This window comes from Benincasa hispida, unplaced genomic scaffold, assembly GCF_009727055.1.
Source record: "Benincasa hispida cultivar B227 unplaced genomic scaffold, ASM972705v1 Contig179, whole genome shotgun sequence".
NCBI lineage: Eukaryota > Viridiplantae > Streptophyta > Magnoliopsida > Cucurbitales > Cucurbitaceae > Benincasa > Benincasa hispida.
Window position 1 is genome coordinate 151,392 of NW_024064356.1, and position 16,206 is coordinate 167,597.

General features: G+C 32.4%; 1 protein-coding gene and 1 long non-coding RNA gene across 3 annotated transcripts; both read right to left on the reverse strand.

Annotated features, from left to right (window-relative positions):
• Positions 1-3,283: 3,283 nt before the first annotated feature.
• Positions 3,284-6,301, reverse strand: LOC120069015 (short-chain dehydrogenase TIC 32 A, chloroplastic-like). 2 transcript variants are annotated; one of them, XM_039020674.1, is made up of 7 exons: positions 5,929-6,301; positions 5,600-5,840; positions 5,409-5,488; positions 5,150-5,312; positions 4,994-5,075; positions 4,823-4,910; positions 3,284-4,745 (listed from the first exon to the last, which is right to left on the reverse strand). In XM_039020674.1, the coding sequence occupies exons 1-7, from the start codon at positions 6,041-6,043 to the stop codon at positions 4,507-4,509; spliced, it is 1,008 nt and encodes a 335-aa protein (XP_038876602.1). In that variant the 5' UTR covers positions 6,044-6,301; the 3' UTR covers positions 3,284-4,506. The 2 variants fall into 2 exon arrangements, with proteins under 2 accessions (XP_038876602.1, XP_038876601.1); XM_039020673.1 differs by having other exon boundaries at positions 5,150-5,488.
• A 7,805-nt stretch (positions 6,302-14,106) lies between these two features.
• On the reverse strand, positions 14,107-14,649 carry LOC120069018. The gene is made up of 2 exons (XR_005479422.1): positions 14,448-14,649; positions 14,107-14,339 (listed from the first exon to the last, which is right to left on the reverse strand). It is a non-coding gene; the product is annotated as an uncharacterized LOC120069018 (long non-coding RNA).
• Positions 14,650-16,206: the final 1,557 nt, after the last annotated feature.

The window sequence follows — 16,206 nt, forward strand, 5'->3', positions numbered from 1 at the left end:
AAACTATAATTCCCAACTTTTTCTCGAGTGAAAATAGGAATTAGGAACAACAATGTTTTACACATAGATATTTGGGTCCCTAGGATGGATAACCCAAAAATTAGACAAAAAATGTGAAATGATCCGGTTTTTTAAAAAATGTCGAATGAACCTTTGCTAATGTCAAATTCGAGTGAAATTACCAAAATATACTCGCACACATGCGAAAAAGGAGTTTCGCTCTCTCTTCTATTTTCACTCACAAATCACTATGTCTCTCGCTCTAACTCATCTCGCTCTCTCTTCTTTTTTTTTTACTCACAAATCATTGTCTCTCGCTCTAGCTCATCTCACTCTCTCTTCTTTTTTTCACTAAGAAATAATTAGCTCGTCTCGCTCTCGCTCTTCTTGCTCTCTCTTCGTTTCCTCACTCATAAAATTACTCATCTCTCTCATCTCTTGCTCATCGAAGTTGGTTGCATCGGAACTACTCGTATGGACTCGTCGTGCTGGAGAAGAAGAAGACGACGTATAGAGGAGAAGAAGTCGGAGAAGAAGACGACGTACAGAGAAAGATTTCTCGCACCGGAGAAAAAGAGGAAAAAAAGAAGGGCAATAACGTAATTTCACATGGTCATTACATCAGCAAAGGAGCATTTGACATATTTTTTCAAAAACTGGATCATTTGTCATTTTGGACTTTTAAAATAGGTCTTTTGGACAATTAATCCTAGATATTTGCCTTATTATTTGTTTTGTTAACAGTGGTTTTGTCTCATAAGCCATTTAGTTGGCTCAGTTTACTGAGTGAACCATTATGTGGGTGGCCTATTTGTAACTAGGCCCATAGAATTAAGAATTATAGTGAGAAAAGGGAGTTAGAGTGAGGGAAAAAACAAGAGCATAGCTCATGTCAGAAGTTTTTACAAAGGTGAGAGACAGGAAACAACTATATTGAACATAACTTTGAAAGGGATACTAAGGCCTTTTCGGTAGGCAATTTGAAGATATTCAAGAAAAAGAGAGTAGTTATATTTTATATTTTCATATATGTGTCATATTAAAAAATCGGATTCCAATTTAAACAATTGTTCAATATTTGTTCTAGAATATATTTATACATGGTAAAATTAGTGATAGTTATTCACTAATGTTATGTCGAGTTATTATTAATTTAGGTTATTGTAATGAGTAGCATTTTTACAACTAATAATTTAGTGTATAACATTTTAAAAAAACTGCAAATATACCAAAATGTAATAGACTCCATTTAGCTCGAGAGCTTAATCTAAATTTTTCTATATTTGTAAATTCTTTTATATTGTATTATATCCACTAATACTTTAAGTCTAATTGATATATTTGCAATTGTCCTTATTAATTAATTCATGAATATATTTTACGTTTTTAAATTATTTTTTTTAAACATATCCTATATTAAAAAAAGTGTAATTATTATTTATCATATAATTTAGAATACATTATATAATATATACTTTAATTTAACAAAAATAAATTCAGTTTATGACATACGATACTATATTTATTAACTTTTAAAATTTTCCTTAATATAATTATATCCACGTAATTGTCCGATCATAATTTTAAATTCATGGTTCTAGATGTGTTTGAACAAAAGGTTCTTTCATATGTTGAGGTCATTACTTAATGACCACATATATTAACATTGGAAAGGGGATTTAAATTGGAAAATTATAAGGATATATTAAATAGAGGAAAAAGCTTAGGTACAGGGCCACAGAACAATTTTTTTAATTATTAAAAAAATATATTTTTTTTGTTTAAAGAAATAAGGAGCATGGGACTTAGGTGCAGTTTAGACTGCACTTAAGTATTGCTCGAAAACATATTTGTTGGCTTTTAGACCCTTAATCTCAAATTAATTAATTAATTACTATTTTGATGATAACAAACCCGCTCTTATTTATTAACAATTTGAGTGTTTTTAAGTTTCTATTGTGTAGAGCTCGGAATAACGATTTCAATGCAATTTGAAAAACTCAAATTGGAGTTTAAATGAAGAAGATATGACCAAAACAATGTTAACGAACAAATCATGAGAATTTTTCTCATCAAGGTGGACTAATTAAATGTGCCACCTAGATCAATAGAGGCGTGACACATGATGACCTTTTGGTTGGTTTTAAAAAGAAAATGAATTAAAAAGAAATTGAATTTAATATTATTTTATATTTGTGTCAAACTACTGATTTTACACACATTGCGGATATTTGCTTTTTATTTGTTTTTAAAAGCAATAATTTTCAAAGATATATATATTATTATATTATTATTTTGTTGGGGTCTAAGAATTAGTTGAGTTTAACTCTCCACCATTGATTTTTTCATTTCCAAGATCTAATAAACCAAATTAAGTGTAATTTTCACCAATTTTCCTCTCTTTTTAAACTTTCCATCTTCTCTCCACAATTAGACTACAATTACATATATTTACAATCCTCAAAGCCATCATTGGTATTTTCTCCAAGCTCTTAATTTTTTTTTCTTTTCATCTTATTCTTGAGAGATTTATGTATTGTAAGGATTTATTAGTTGAGTACTCAAATTTATAAATCTACTCTTTAAGAGAGTTCTCTCATCCTATTCTTCATTTCTAAATATATTATAAAGGGTTACTCTTGAACCCATAACAAGAGCGTTATAACAGTTTGATCCTCAACCGTAGAAAGGGTCATGTTCGTTCTTACTCCAGAAAAAAAGAACGTTGTAACGGTTCACTCTAAGCTATGAAAAGAGTCAAGTTCGTATTGATATGTCCAAGAAGAGTTTGAGAAGTGGATGTAGGTCGGTTGTATCGAACTACTATAAAATTCTCGATGTCAATTACTCTATCCCTCTCCCTAATTAATTTTACAACTAATTTATTGATAGATTTCACTGCATAGAATTAATTGCTATAGTTTGTTCTTGAATTTGTTTGTCAATTTATTGATAATTTTGAATTGAATGTATTTATATAAAATTCTTGTTTAAATTACTAGTTAACAAAAGTTTGTTAATTTATTTAATTGGCCCACATTAGTATTCATTAGTTTAAATTAACCATAATCACTACCCTCTAGGCTTGTCATACTAATCCTACCATATGGACCAGCTAAAGTTCCCTTTTATAAAAACTTCATTGTTTTTTTTTTTCTTTTCTTTTTTTAATCATCTTATCTATTTTTCATCATATATATATATATATATATATATATATATATTTTGAGAAATGTTTTTCATCCGATTTTAGCTATAACACCTTAAATTCTTTCTTAAAAACACATTTAAATTCATAGTCACTTACTTTAAAAAAAAAAAAAAAAAATCGAAAACTACTTTTAAAATTTAGAAAACTACTTTTAAAATTTAGAAAACATATCACATAAATCATGGAAGGGAGGGTTTGAATTATATAGTTGGGAATGGGAGGTGTGTGTTACTTGAGACTTGAGAGGGTTGAAAGTTTTGGTGCATGCACCTATTATGTCCCTATGGCACATGCTAGCAGGGACCTCCCAGTTTAATTTTCCTCACCAACAGCGACTTATCAATTTCTCAAACTAATTCTAATTCAAAGCCGCATCTTAGTTCTGACTTCTGACCACCCCAATTTTGGAGCATATGACAGCCTATGTAGGGTTGGGCATGAAAATTAAAAAATTGAACCAAACCAAGCTGATTCAATGACTTGGTTCGGATATGATTTTTTTTTTCTTTTTGGGTATAGTGTTGGACATCTCGGTTTTATATTTGTGAAAACCTAATACTTTTCGTTTGAAAAACAATGAAAATCGAACCAAACTGATAGTAAATAAACTATACAAAAAACCTAATATTAAACCTCACTTTTAAGTTTCAGCCACCTTCCTTGCGCTCTCTCACTCAACAGTTTATCACTTATGTTTACAACGTCGCGCCACTGTCCTTGCAGTGACGATGCAATAGCGCCGTCAAACGACGGACAACCTATTGGACACACCTTTCCTCTCATATTCTCTCTCTATCTGGTTACGATCCCTAGCATCCCAAACACCAAGAAGAACCAAATCGATCGATTACTTGTCAAATTAGACATTAGTTCAATCCCGTTTTGGTTGGCTCAAAACCCAACTACCCGGAATAGGTCTCATTCAAATGACCTCCAAAATTAACTCCATATAATACCAATTAAATAGTTAAAATTTACTTTTATCATGTTTAAAATCACTATGTAATACACATTTAATTTAACACTTCTAATCACGATTTTTTGTTTGTTGATTTTGAATAATTAAAATATTTTTTTGAGTAATTTTGAAAATGACAAGGGGATTTTAACCATTGTAGAATCATTCTTCCAAACATGTCATTAGATGTTGTTGGAATTACTGTTTGAAATAGTTTATTTTCAAAATTAGGCAGAAAGGATGATATATGACTATTATTTATTTGAACTCAAAGAATCAAAGCAATATAAAAGTTCATAAACCAATTCAATCCAATTGATTGATTGAATTGTTGAGATTAGGGTTGAGGCTTACCATTTAAAGTGGAGACGATGGTTTCCGAGGCGGACCATAGACGTTCGGCCAAGTGCGCTGATTTGGTATTGGAATCACAGCTTCCTTGTTCATTGCAATCCGCAAAATATTTTCCATTCACATTTTCCACGTTCCGGTTCGTGGCTACGTAACAACTTGTTGCTGCGCTTTGAGGAATTGTCTTCAACAACTTTGATTTGGACGCCAGGTAGAAAATCAAATCTACATTCTCATCAAAATTGATCATTCATATATACTTTTTAGACTGATTAATTTCCATGTAGAATGAACAGTAATACCAGTGATGAAGCCTTCACGATCTCTGTTTAAATTGGTTCTCACAACGCCCGGATGAACGCAGTTTACCGTAACATTTGCCTTCATTTCCTGTTTCGATTTTGTCAATATCCAACATGGACGTGAAATCCTTCCATGAAAATAGCAATGATTATGATTTATGGAAGAAAAACCTGGAGTCTGTGAGCTAGTTGTACGGTGTGCAAGACATTTGCGAGCTTGGAGAACGCGTAAGCGCGTGTCGCATCGTACTCTCTACTTCGAATGATCATCACAATCGCTATGATCAGAGCGCCATTAATGCATAAGAAAAGGAGAATTAATCGTACCTATTGTTGTTGTTCCGGCTTATCTGGCTGAGATATTCGAATATGTCGCCGGAAAACCCGCTGTGGATGTTGGACGTCACGTTCACTATTCGGCCTTGGATTCCCGTCGATTTGGCCGTTTCTGTCATCTTGTTCAACAGAAGTTTTGTCAAGAGAAAATGACCTACATTACCGATTTGATCGATTCGATCAGTAATGGTGAAAGGCCTCATGATTAAAAGAGATGAAAATAAATTTGTTCTATATATAATGTTCTTGCCTAGATAATTAGTAGCGAAGGTCATTTCAATTCCGTCTTCAGAACTCGCACGTTCGTAACAGAACCTGCCTGCGTTGTTTCTGAAAATTAGAAACGAAACTGAGTTTTAGTCTCTTCGATCAATTAAATGTCGTTTAATTTGTTCGTTCGATTCAACGGAGTGAAATTAGCGATGTTTTTGGATGAATTACATGAGGACATTAAGAGGCAAATTTAAGGACTCGAATTCGGAGACGAAGTTCATGACGGAATTCAGAGAGCTAAGATCGAGAACCATCACCGTGATTCTTGAATGATCGAAACATTCCAATTCTGATACGATTCTCGTCTTCGCTTCCTCAGCGGCTTTTAGGTTGCGAGCCGGAATGACGATCCTTGCGCCGCGCTTGGCTAAGACTCTCGTCGTCTCCTCTCCGATTCCCGACGTTGCTCCTGCGCCAAAATTTGTTAGAGTGAATTAAAAAATGAAATGTAATGGAATCAGAATCAGAATCAAAATTCGGAGTTCAGATAAAATAACCTGTGACTATGACGGTGATGGAACTCAGATGAGTACAAGATCGAGTGACTTCTTCGGCGGTGGATTTGGAGCCGTAGCCGCTTGCTCCGGCGGAACCGACAAGGTACCTGAGCATTTCAAGGATGGAAATGGAAGAGGCCGAGACTTTTGAGGAGACGTTATGAGTTTGGTTTGGAGAATTTGAAATTGAAACTAAAGATAATTTTATTGTTATTATTATTATTATTTTGAGACATTGATAATTTTAATTAATTAGTAAGGAAAACAAAAGGGAATGAATGTGAAAATCCGAATTAAAACAATCCACCCTGTCGATGAAAGTTTTTTCTGTTTTCGTGTTTGCTAACTTTGTAAAAATAATAGTTGTTTTGAATGTAGTAAAATAAACCCAAATATTTATAAATATAATAAAATTTTACAGTGTACCAATATCATTGAATTAAGTTTATTTGAAGTATTACTCCAAATTATATTATATCTCATTTGACATTATCTATCTTATTATTTTTCAATACCATTCTATATTTTATCTTTTTTTATAGATTATCCCGCTCTTTTTGCATATAAATATTACGTGTCTAGGGAATTGTTAGAAAGGATAAAAATGAAAATGAAGAATAATATGTGGGTGCATCTCAGGATGCACTCGTCTTTATGCATCATACAGATAAGGAATGAATTATTATTATTTTTTTAAAAAAAGTATAAAGATATTTACAATTTGATGAAATATACAAAAATAGGTGGAGTATGAGATGCACATAAATATTTTTCAAAGATGAAATATGTACTTCATGTAGCTAATTTAAAATCATTTGTTTGTCACTAGCAAAAAAAAAAAAAAAAATGAGGATAGCTTAAAATGATCCTTACATTTGCAAGGGCAAGTTCGGTAGGCAATTTTTTATTTTTTATTTTATGATTCATTTTGTTGAGTGTGTTTGACAAATGCATTTTATGGAAACTTTTCTATTTTGTTATATTTTCAGTGTGTTTAGATTTAAATTTGAAATTTTAAAACACATATATTATTTAAGTTTTAAACTTAGTTCATATTTGTTAGACTGATATATTTTATTGTAAAATAATAATTATACAAATTGATTAACATAATACATGTTCATAAATTAATTAATACAATAATTTATATTCAATTTAGTATTTATTGGATAACTAAGCCTAGCTAGTTTTATGATAAATATATTATTAGACATAACAAAATTTGGTTTATTGAATCTTTTATATCCCGTATAACCATTTGGTTTTTTAAAATTAAGCCTATAAACATCTCTTTCGTCCATAAATTTCTTACCTTGTCATCTAATTTCTACCAATATCTTTAACAATCAGGCCAAGTTTTGAAATCTCAAAATAGTAGTTTTTAAAAATCTATTTTTTGTTTTTGAAATTTGACTAAGAATCTAACTCTATCATTTAATAAAGACGAAATTCATGGTAAGAAATTGAGAGAAAATATGCTTAATTTTTACAAAGCAAAAAATAGAAAATAAAATGGTTACCAAATCAAACAGGACTTCTTTTCAAATTGACTACCAAACAAGCCCTAACCATTCATAAGAGTTAGGTTTGAAATCTTACCACTTTGTTAGAACCAATATTGATTAATATGTCAAAATGAGCATAAATCTGTATAGAATTTGCGACCACGAAACCTGTGATTCAAATTTAGCCATATTTATTATACTAAAAGAAATAAGAATATATTCTTATTTAATAGTGTTGGTTTTTTTTAAGGGTATATATTTAATAGTGTTGTTGGAATAAAGTAATCATATAGTGATATGAAATTAAAATGGCGAGATTAAATTAAGGGACAAGCTACATAATTATACAAAATAGCACAAATATATATAGTTTTATTACATCTGTGGCCAAAGTGAGGTTTAATGATATTGCCTTTGTATAGCAACTGAGTAAAGCATGCATTGATATACGGTTGTTGTTACGTGTGTCCCTCGTCTACCAGTGGGTAAAATAGGAAAAGGAATTTACCAAACGGCCAGACTAAACAGCATATTATATTGAATAGGGTCGCTATCATTTTTAAATTAGAAAAATCTAAAATGCAAACGTTCATCCAAATAAAGAAAAAAAAAAATAGTTATGAAAGGATAAAAAAGGACAAGTGAATTCAAAGGTTAGTAAACCCTAACACCCAAAATGAGAGAGATTTAAATCAATGGTATCAATTATTAAGATCTCGCTGGTTAATCATTTCAGACAGTTCGGTAAACATTTGATTTTTTAAAAAATTAAGTATATTTCATCCACATTTCTTACCATGATTTAGATCTTACAACGATTGAATTCTTAGCCAAATTTATAAAACAAAAACAAATTTTGAAAGCTATTTTCTTTAGTTTTGAAAATTTTGTTGGATTTTTTAAAACTATTGGTAAAAAGTAAATAACAAAGGAATAAATTTAGAGGTGAAAATAGTGTCCATAGACTTAATTTTCAAAAGCAAAATGATTACGAAACAAAACTTTCATTTTTTTTTGTTTTAAAAAATTAAGTCTATTTTCTCCTCATTTCTTACAATAATTTGCATATTCCTTAAGTACAATAGTTGAATTCTTAACCAAATTCAAAAACAAAAACAAGTTTTTAAAAGTTTTTTTTTTCCAAATTTTACTTGGTTTTTTAAACTATTGGTAAAAAGTAAGTAACAAATGAAGAAATTTGGAGGTGAAAGTAGGGTCTATAAACTAAATTTTTAAAAATAAAAAATTAAAAACGAAATAGTTATCCAACGGAGATTAAACTTATAGGGAGGTGATATTGATTTTATTATTATTATTTTGGAATCACAAATCCTCTATTAGGTTGTATAATTAGTGTAAACCCCTGAACTTTTTTTTTATTGGATAATCAAGTTTAAGGCCCCTTAATTATGAGTTAAGATGTGAATTAATGTCAATGAAAAAGTAGTTATGTATAGTGAATGATGTGTTTGAAATATAAGAGAAGGAAAATTTTCTAAGTGTTATGACTATATGCGTTCAGGTTGTAACACGGTGGACGTGTAGAGAGTTGGAGAAGTCTATTAATGGTAAGCCAAAAAAGGGCAAGAAAATATGTTAAGTATGGAACGTTGGGTTCTTAGGTGAAGTAGGAACAAGTTAACAGTTAGAAAGGAGAGGGTTCTATGCATTGGAATTGGTAGGCGCCATGCAGCCAACTTGGTTGAATGACCTGACAAGAGGCCGGGGGGGGGGAAGCACCAATCAAAAATCCCCAAGGTGGCTAAGTATAGCAAGTGGTATGTAGGGTTTATGCAACCAACTTTGTATACCATTGTTGAGGGCTAAGTTGACAAAGGATGCAACAGACGATCATGCATTAAAGGGAGAATTCTTAGATGGTCGCAAGACCATGCGACCAACCTTAAGCTAAGGAATTCATCTTAATTAACAAATAAGTAAGGTAGGTGATAGCCTTGCAAACATTAATAAAGGGATAAGCTCGCCAAGTGGCAATTAATTAAGCAAACTCTTCATGCAAACCCAAGTATAAAGAGGCTTAACCAAGAAGAAAACCGTTTAGCCAAAAATTTTCTAATGCCTAAGTGAGGAAGTGTTGCCATATGAAAACCTTGGAAGTTGAAGAACTCTTTGTTGGGTTTTATGTCCTAAAAACTCACAGTTTATAAAATGATAAACATTTTCTATAATCAATAAACTTATTATTGATTTCATAAATTGTATGAAAGTCTAAATCCAATAAAATAAGACCCACGACTATTGTATGAGTATTTGAACTTTATGTGGAGACATAAGAGTGGATCAGGTTCGAGTAAATAGTTTAAATTATCTATGGTACATGAACGAGGTTGGCTACCTTATTCTAGTAACACCATTGAACGCGGCCTACACTGTAGTTGTTATAAAGAGTTGTAAAGTGTTACATACGCTATGATCCTAATTCGTATATGTTATGACATGAGGAGTGGAGGCGTCCTATGCAATGAGTTTGCATAAGATCAGGACCAAGAAATAAGTCACTTTTACTTTATAACGTTATTTAATATTTAAGACTGACTATTTCACCTAGATGACTTAGGTAACTCGATCTTAATCCTGAGCTAACTATAAACTCTTGTTTATTCGGGATTGCTCTTAGATTTGCATAATTGAGGGTTGGCTCAATAAGACTCCCATTTTAGGGGTAAGATTGGATAGATAGTTGGGGACATAGGGTGCAAGATAGAGTTCACGCCTACTTGATTTAGGGATAGGAGAAAGGTTGTTCTCTCAAGTACTGATTCCAGGTCTTGAACAAGGGGCCTCATCCTCTCACTGGACTAAGAGAGTCTGGTTTAATGATTGGATCACAAATCAGTTGTTCATTAGAGGATCAGTAGGGACTTAAGGAATAAGACGTAATCTCGGGGGTAAAGTAAATATTTGACCCAGCCGTTATTACGAACAATCTGTGAAGAGTCAACTTACTGATTATGGTTAAATCATGTGGACATAATATATCTACAGTGAGGGTAGTGCAACTATGGGCTTTAGTGGAGTGACCCATTAGTTAACGAATTGGGATTAATTTGGTCTAATGAGTTTAGCCAATTAATCTCTGTAGGTCCGCAAGGTCCCCCTACTAGCTCGTAATGGACTAGCATTAGAATAACGTGATAAGTTAATTTGAAATATTCAAATTAGAATTAAGAGAATTAGTAATTATATGAGATATAATTACATGTTTAATTTAATAATTAATTAAACGAAATAGGAATATATATATATATATATATATATTTAGATATGATTTAATATATAAATATGGATATGTGTTTTAAAATTAATTTAATATTTGATATTAAATTAATTAAGTTTTATTTAATAACTAATTTATGAAATTAATTAAAATTTTTATTTTTTAAAATCAAAATGATAAAATTGGAAAAGAGAAAAACACAAAATGGAAAAAGAAGATTTTCCATTATCCATCTTTGAAGTAGCTCACACATAATGCATCTTCTTGGCTTTGTCTTCTTCAATTATGAGCTGCAACTCATGCAACTCACTCCTTTGCATGTTGATCTGCAATATAGTAAAGAGATTGAAGTGAAAAACGAGAATGCAATCCATAGAGAATTTTAGAGAAAATTCGGGTTGAAGAAAGGGTTCTTCAACAAGGTTGTTGCAATGAGCTTTTTTTCTTCATCCCTTAATTCAAACTTGTTTTGAGTCCCACAACTCAATCTAGAGCACCAAGAGAATAGTGGAGAAGATTTTGAGGTGGTCTGCAACAAGATATGGAGAAGATAACAGTTGGAGAATGAGCTTTGAAGAAGTTCCAAAAGGTATGTCTTTAGACTCACTTGTTTTTCTACAAGAGCATGTTTTATATTTTGCCAAAATTAGTGAATTTGAATGCTTAGATGATTCTTGTGCTTCCGCTATTGTTGATACAATCCTATAATTGGTATCAAAGTATCAAATAAACATTAAATTCGGTTTAAGTTTGGTTTTGTGGGTGTTTTATATGAGAAATATGAAACTGGTGCACTGATATGATTTTCTGAGATTTGGCTATTTAATTCTCTTTAATTTCTCATTTAAATTTGTAAATGGCTCTTGCGTGATGAGCTGTAATGTGTTCCCAAGAGTCTGTAATTTATTTGGAGTCATTAGAGTTGAAATTAAGCTGTAAATCGAAGAAACAAGCGAAGAGGTCGAGTTGTTGTTCTAGAAAATTAGCATATGTTCTTATCGTTGTTGAGCTTCAGTAGCTAAACGATCATTTAGCTTCATGCGTTAGACAATGTGAAGAAAAGCTAAGCGATCGTGTAGCTTTGGGTGTTGATCGTTGAGGTATTCTGCGCTAGACGATCGTGTACCTGCTAGAGTTAAGCGATGTGTTATGTGTTATATTGCTATACGATGGCATTACATGATCATGTAGCTTCAGTGGGAGCTAAGTGATACGATGAAGAGCTATACGATAGCCCTGAGCGATTGCTTACTACGATTGTTTATCTTTGATCGGAAGCTAAACGATACGTTGAGTTTCTAAGCGATAGCACTACGTGATCGCTTACCTTTGTGCGACAGCTGGGCGATGCGTTGAATGCTATGCAATGGCATTAAGCGATCGTTTACCTTTATAGAGCTAAGCGATCATGTAGTAAATTGTCAGTGTTAAACGATAGACCTGCGCGTTTGTGTAGACACTAAGCGATCGTGTAACTATGCGATAAAAGGAAAATACTACATTTACTAAACGATCAAACATTTACTAAACGATAAGGAAAAATGCAAGATGATGGTCGTCATTGCTAAACGATGAGACATAGCGAGATGTTGAACATGAGCAAAGGCTGCTAGTTCGACCGGTTCTCTTGTGGTCTAGTCTGGTTCAGCTTCGAATGGTTCTTGGTTGGTCCGGTTCAGACGGTTCGAGTCTGGTTCAAGCTACTTGGGTTCGGTTTGGAGCAGTTCGAACGGTTCAAAGGCAATTTTGAAGCTGATTTGTAATAGTTAGGTTTCTATCTAACGACCCGACTCCCTAGGACTCGAGCTAGGTCGTTACTATATACATGCATGTATAGAATTTAAAATGATACATTTTCATAGCGAAATAAATGCTAAATAAATAAAGTCAAATAAAATATTTTCATTAAAACTAAATAAAAGCCAAATAACAGGATACCCATAAATCATAATTAGAAATTTAATGAGTCTAGAAAACCATAAAAGTTTGGAAACGAATACTAATCAGTAAGTTTCAAACATGAAGACTGAAAGTGGGAAAAAAACATTAAAGAAATCTAAACATCATGAGCAGAAGCATAAAACTGGTCCCAGTGGCTCGATCACGGATTCCGCTTGTCACTCGCCAATGCGTCCCTACTCTGGGTGAGCATAAAAATACTCAATAAGTAACCTCACTACTAGGGTCAGGTTAAGCATCTATGTCCTCTAGATGTCAACCTCTGGTGGAACATATAAACTGTCCTAGTCCTCCTGGGACTCATACATACATGAAAAACTGATTTCTATCCTACTGTAGCTAAATATGCCCACTACCTCTAGTAAGTCCCGTAGGACCCACAACCTATAGTTAATCCTGAAGGAAACACAATCTCTTATGTACGCATGATTATGCATACACCTCTTTCGTATACACATAACTCACTTAATGTGTACCTCTTTCGTACACATGGTTACGTATATACCTCTTTCGTATACACATAACCCACTTAATGTGTGCCTCTTTCGTACACATGGTTACGTATACACCTCTTTCGTGTACACATAACCCACTTAATGTGTACCTCTTTCATACACATGGTTACGTATACACATAACCCACCGAATGTGTACCTCTTGTACCTCTTTCGTACACCTGGTTAAGTATACACCTCTTTTGTATATACATAACCCACTGAATGTGTACCTCTTTCATACACCTGGTTAAGTATATGCCTCTTTCGTATACACATAACCCACTGAGTATGTACCTTTTTCGTACACCCCAGATCTCTCTATAAATGTAGGGATATGTACCTCTTTCGTACACATGGTTATGTATACACCTCTTTCGTATACACATAACCCACTGAGTATGTACCTTTTTCGTACACCCCAGATCCTCTCTATAAATGTAGGGATATGTACCTCTTTCGTACACATGGTTATGTATACACCTCTTTCGTATACACATAACCCACTGAGTGTGCACCTCTTAGTACACACTAGTACACTCTAGGTATGTATCACTTTCATACACACCAGCTCTAGTACATCTCTTTCATGTACTAGTGCCCTTGGACATGCATCACTTTCATGCAATCACATAGTCTGGAAAGGAAAATATATTGCATTTAACTTCATATTACATATAACGTTCACATGATTATGAATCCTCTAAAATCTCCTGATCAAGGTCATATTAATTAACCTCAACATACGTAATTAATCTACTATTAATGGACCCACTCTAGTACATCACTTTCATGCACGTTACATCAACAAAAGTTTCAACTTTTGCCTAACTTTAAGACATTCCAATAATAGTGCCGCTTAACTCATAAGTTAGGGTCATGCTCAATCATCCTTTTCATATATCTCATAAAATTCTAAATCATGCTCATACATTAACATGCTTCAGACATATTATCACATGCTCATATATCTTTTCCAAAGATTTCATTCAATCTCAAAACAATCAAAATTATCCTTGTAACTATTCTTACACCCCTCAACATAAATCATAGATTTATCAACACAAAAGCGATTCCAGTAGTAAGATTACTTACCTCAGAATTAAATCTAAATACATTATTCTACAAACAAGCAATTGATGATAAAGTAAAGAGTGTGAACTAGAACCCAAAGCAAACTTGATCAACTGTCACTTCCAAGCTTTGACTCCAAAATCTTCATAAAATACCCAAAACCATCCTCCAAAATTATCATAAAACAAATAATTTAAACTCATACCCAATAGGTAACAAAAACAAATTCAAGAAATCACCAAAACCTTACCCAAAATCAAGGATTCCGGCGAAATCAAAACAAAATCCAACGAGAAGGAGCCGAAGACGTCCGAGGGTGGTGAGTGGTCTGGGCTGAAGAGATCCAACGGCGTCGGCTTGTTGGAGAAGAGTGGCTCAGACGAAACTAACAGGCGACTGGCTCGGCAACGATACGGTGAACAGTGAAGGAAGATCAGCGCATAGCTCGACAGATCTGTTATTTTAAAATAATAATAATAATAATAATAACTGAAAGGGATGAGTTTCTTTTTATTTAAAAAATAATAATAATAATAAGTAAAAAGGAAATAATATTATTATTTTTCTTTCTTTAAATCATTTAAATCATTTAAATCATCCCTTTTGAGCTTTGAAGCCTGGTTATTATTATTTTTTACTTAATGGAAGACAATATCTAAAATGGAAGACATTTAAATCATTTCCTTAATTCACTTTATACTATATATTTTCTTTCTTTTTTAAAAGAAAATTAATTCCTGCCATTAATTTTCAAATTGAATTTCAAAATTGAATAATTTTCACATCAACACTTAAATTCCCGCACTTATGCTTTAAATCCAAAATTCCAAAAATGCCCTCCAATAACAAAATTTGAAATTATATATAAAAAAAAGTGAAAATTCGGTGTGTTACATTCTATTTGCTTGTTTTTGCCAAAACTAAAACCATATCAGTCTGTATTTAATTATTTATCCATTTGATGTATGTTATAATCTTGTATGTGCATATAGTATGCCATTTAGATTTAAAATCTCACCATAGGAAGCATGTTACATACATTGAAAGTATGTTATAATTGTTATAATATATAGTATGCATGTTAGGGTTTCTTGTATTTAATATAAATGTTATATTAAATGTTGAATGCCTCATGTAAGTTATGGATAAATAGCATGTCTAAAGTTTTATAAGTTGTTATAAAATTGGGTTAGACATTTAAAATTCATAAACAACGGTTGCATGCTCACATAGGTTGATCACCTGTTTTAATTGTTAAAACTTATAAAACATAGAATAACTCAACCAGTATATAATCCTGTCTAAGGCTTGGGGTATTTAAGTTGACGGGTTACAAAACACCTCCTACCTGGGGATTATGGCCGAATAATTGAGCGTTGGTAACCGGTTTTATGAGCATACGTGAGTGATATGAGGTAATAAAATAGTTTATTACCTAGACATCGTAGGTTAAAATCCAATTATAAGAGTTATACTTGGATAAACCACATTGATTTAGGGTTGTTTTATTAGCCGAAAAGAGCCTAAGTATAAATCTAGCCAAAATAGAACACTTTAGTGGCAGTTTAATATCTTCTATATGATAGAATTATTAGAAAACTTCAGTGGGAGATTAATAACATATACGATACATTATTTTTAGCTCTCACGTCTCTAAGAGTTCACAATCCAGATTTAAGCAGTACTTCGTGTCACCCTGTGAGTGACCTCCCTGCTGAGAGTAATTTTTAGCTTAAATCTAGATTTCAATGAATAAGAGGAAGTTGTTCAAATATAAGTCTATTATACGATAAATAGATTTCAACTGCTACATCTCTATATAGTTTACACTATGAGATTCATATGATGCTTTGTGTCACCCTGGAAGTGACCTCCCTACGGAAAGTGTTTTGTATGAGTCAATATCAAGGTAAACGGAGGAAGTAGTTCATAGTAAGTGGGTGAAGGATATGTGTCAATATATCCTATGGTCTCCTCCATTAGTCTGAACCATGAGATTCCTATGTTGC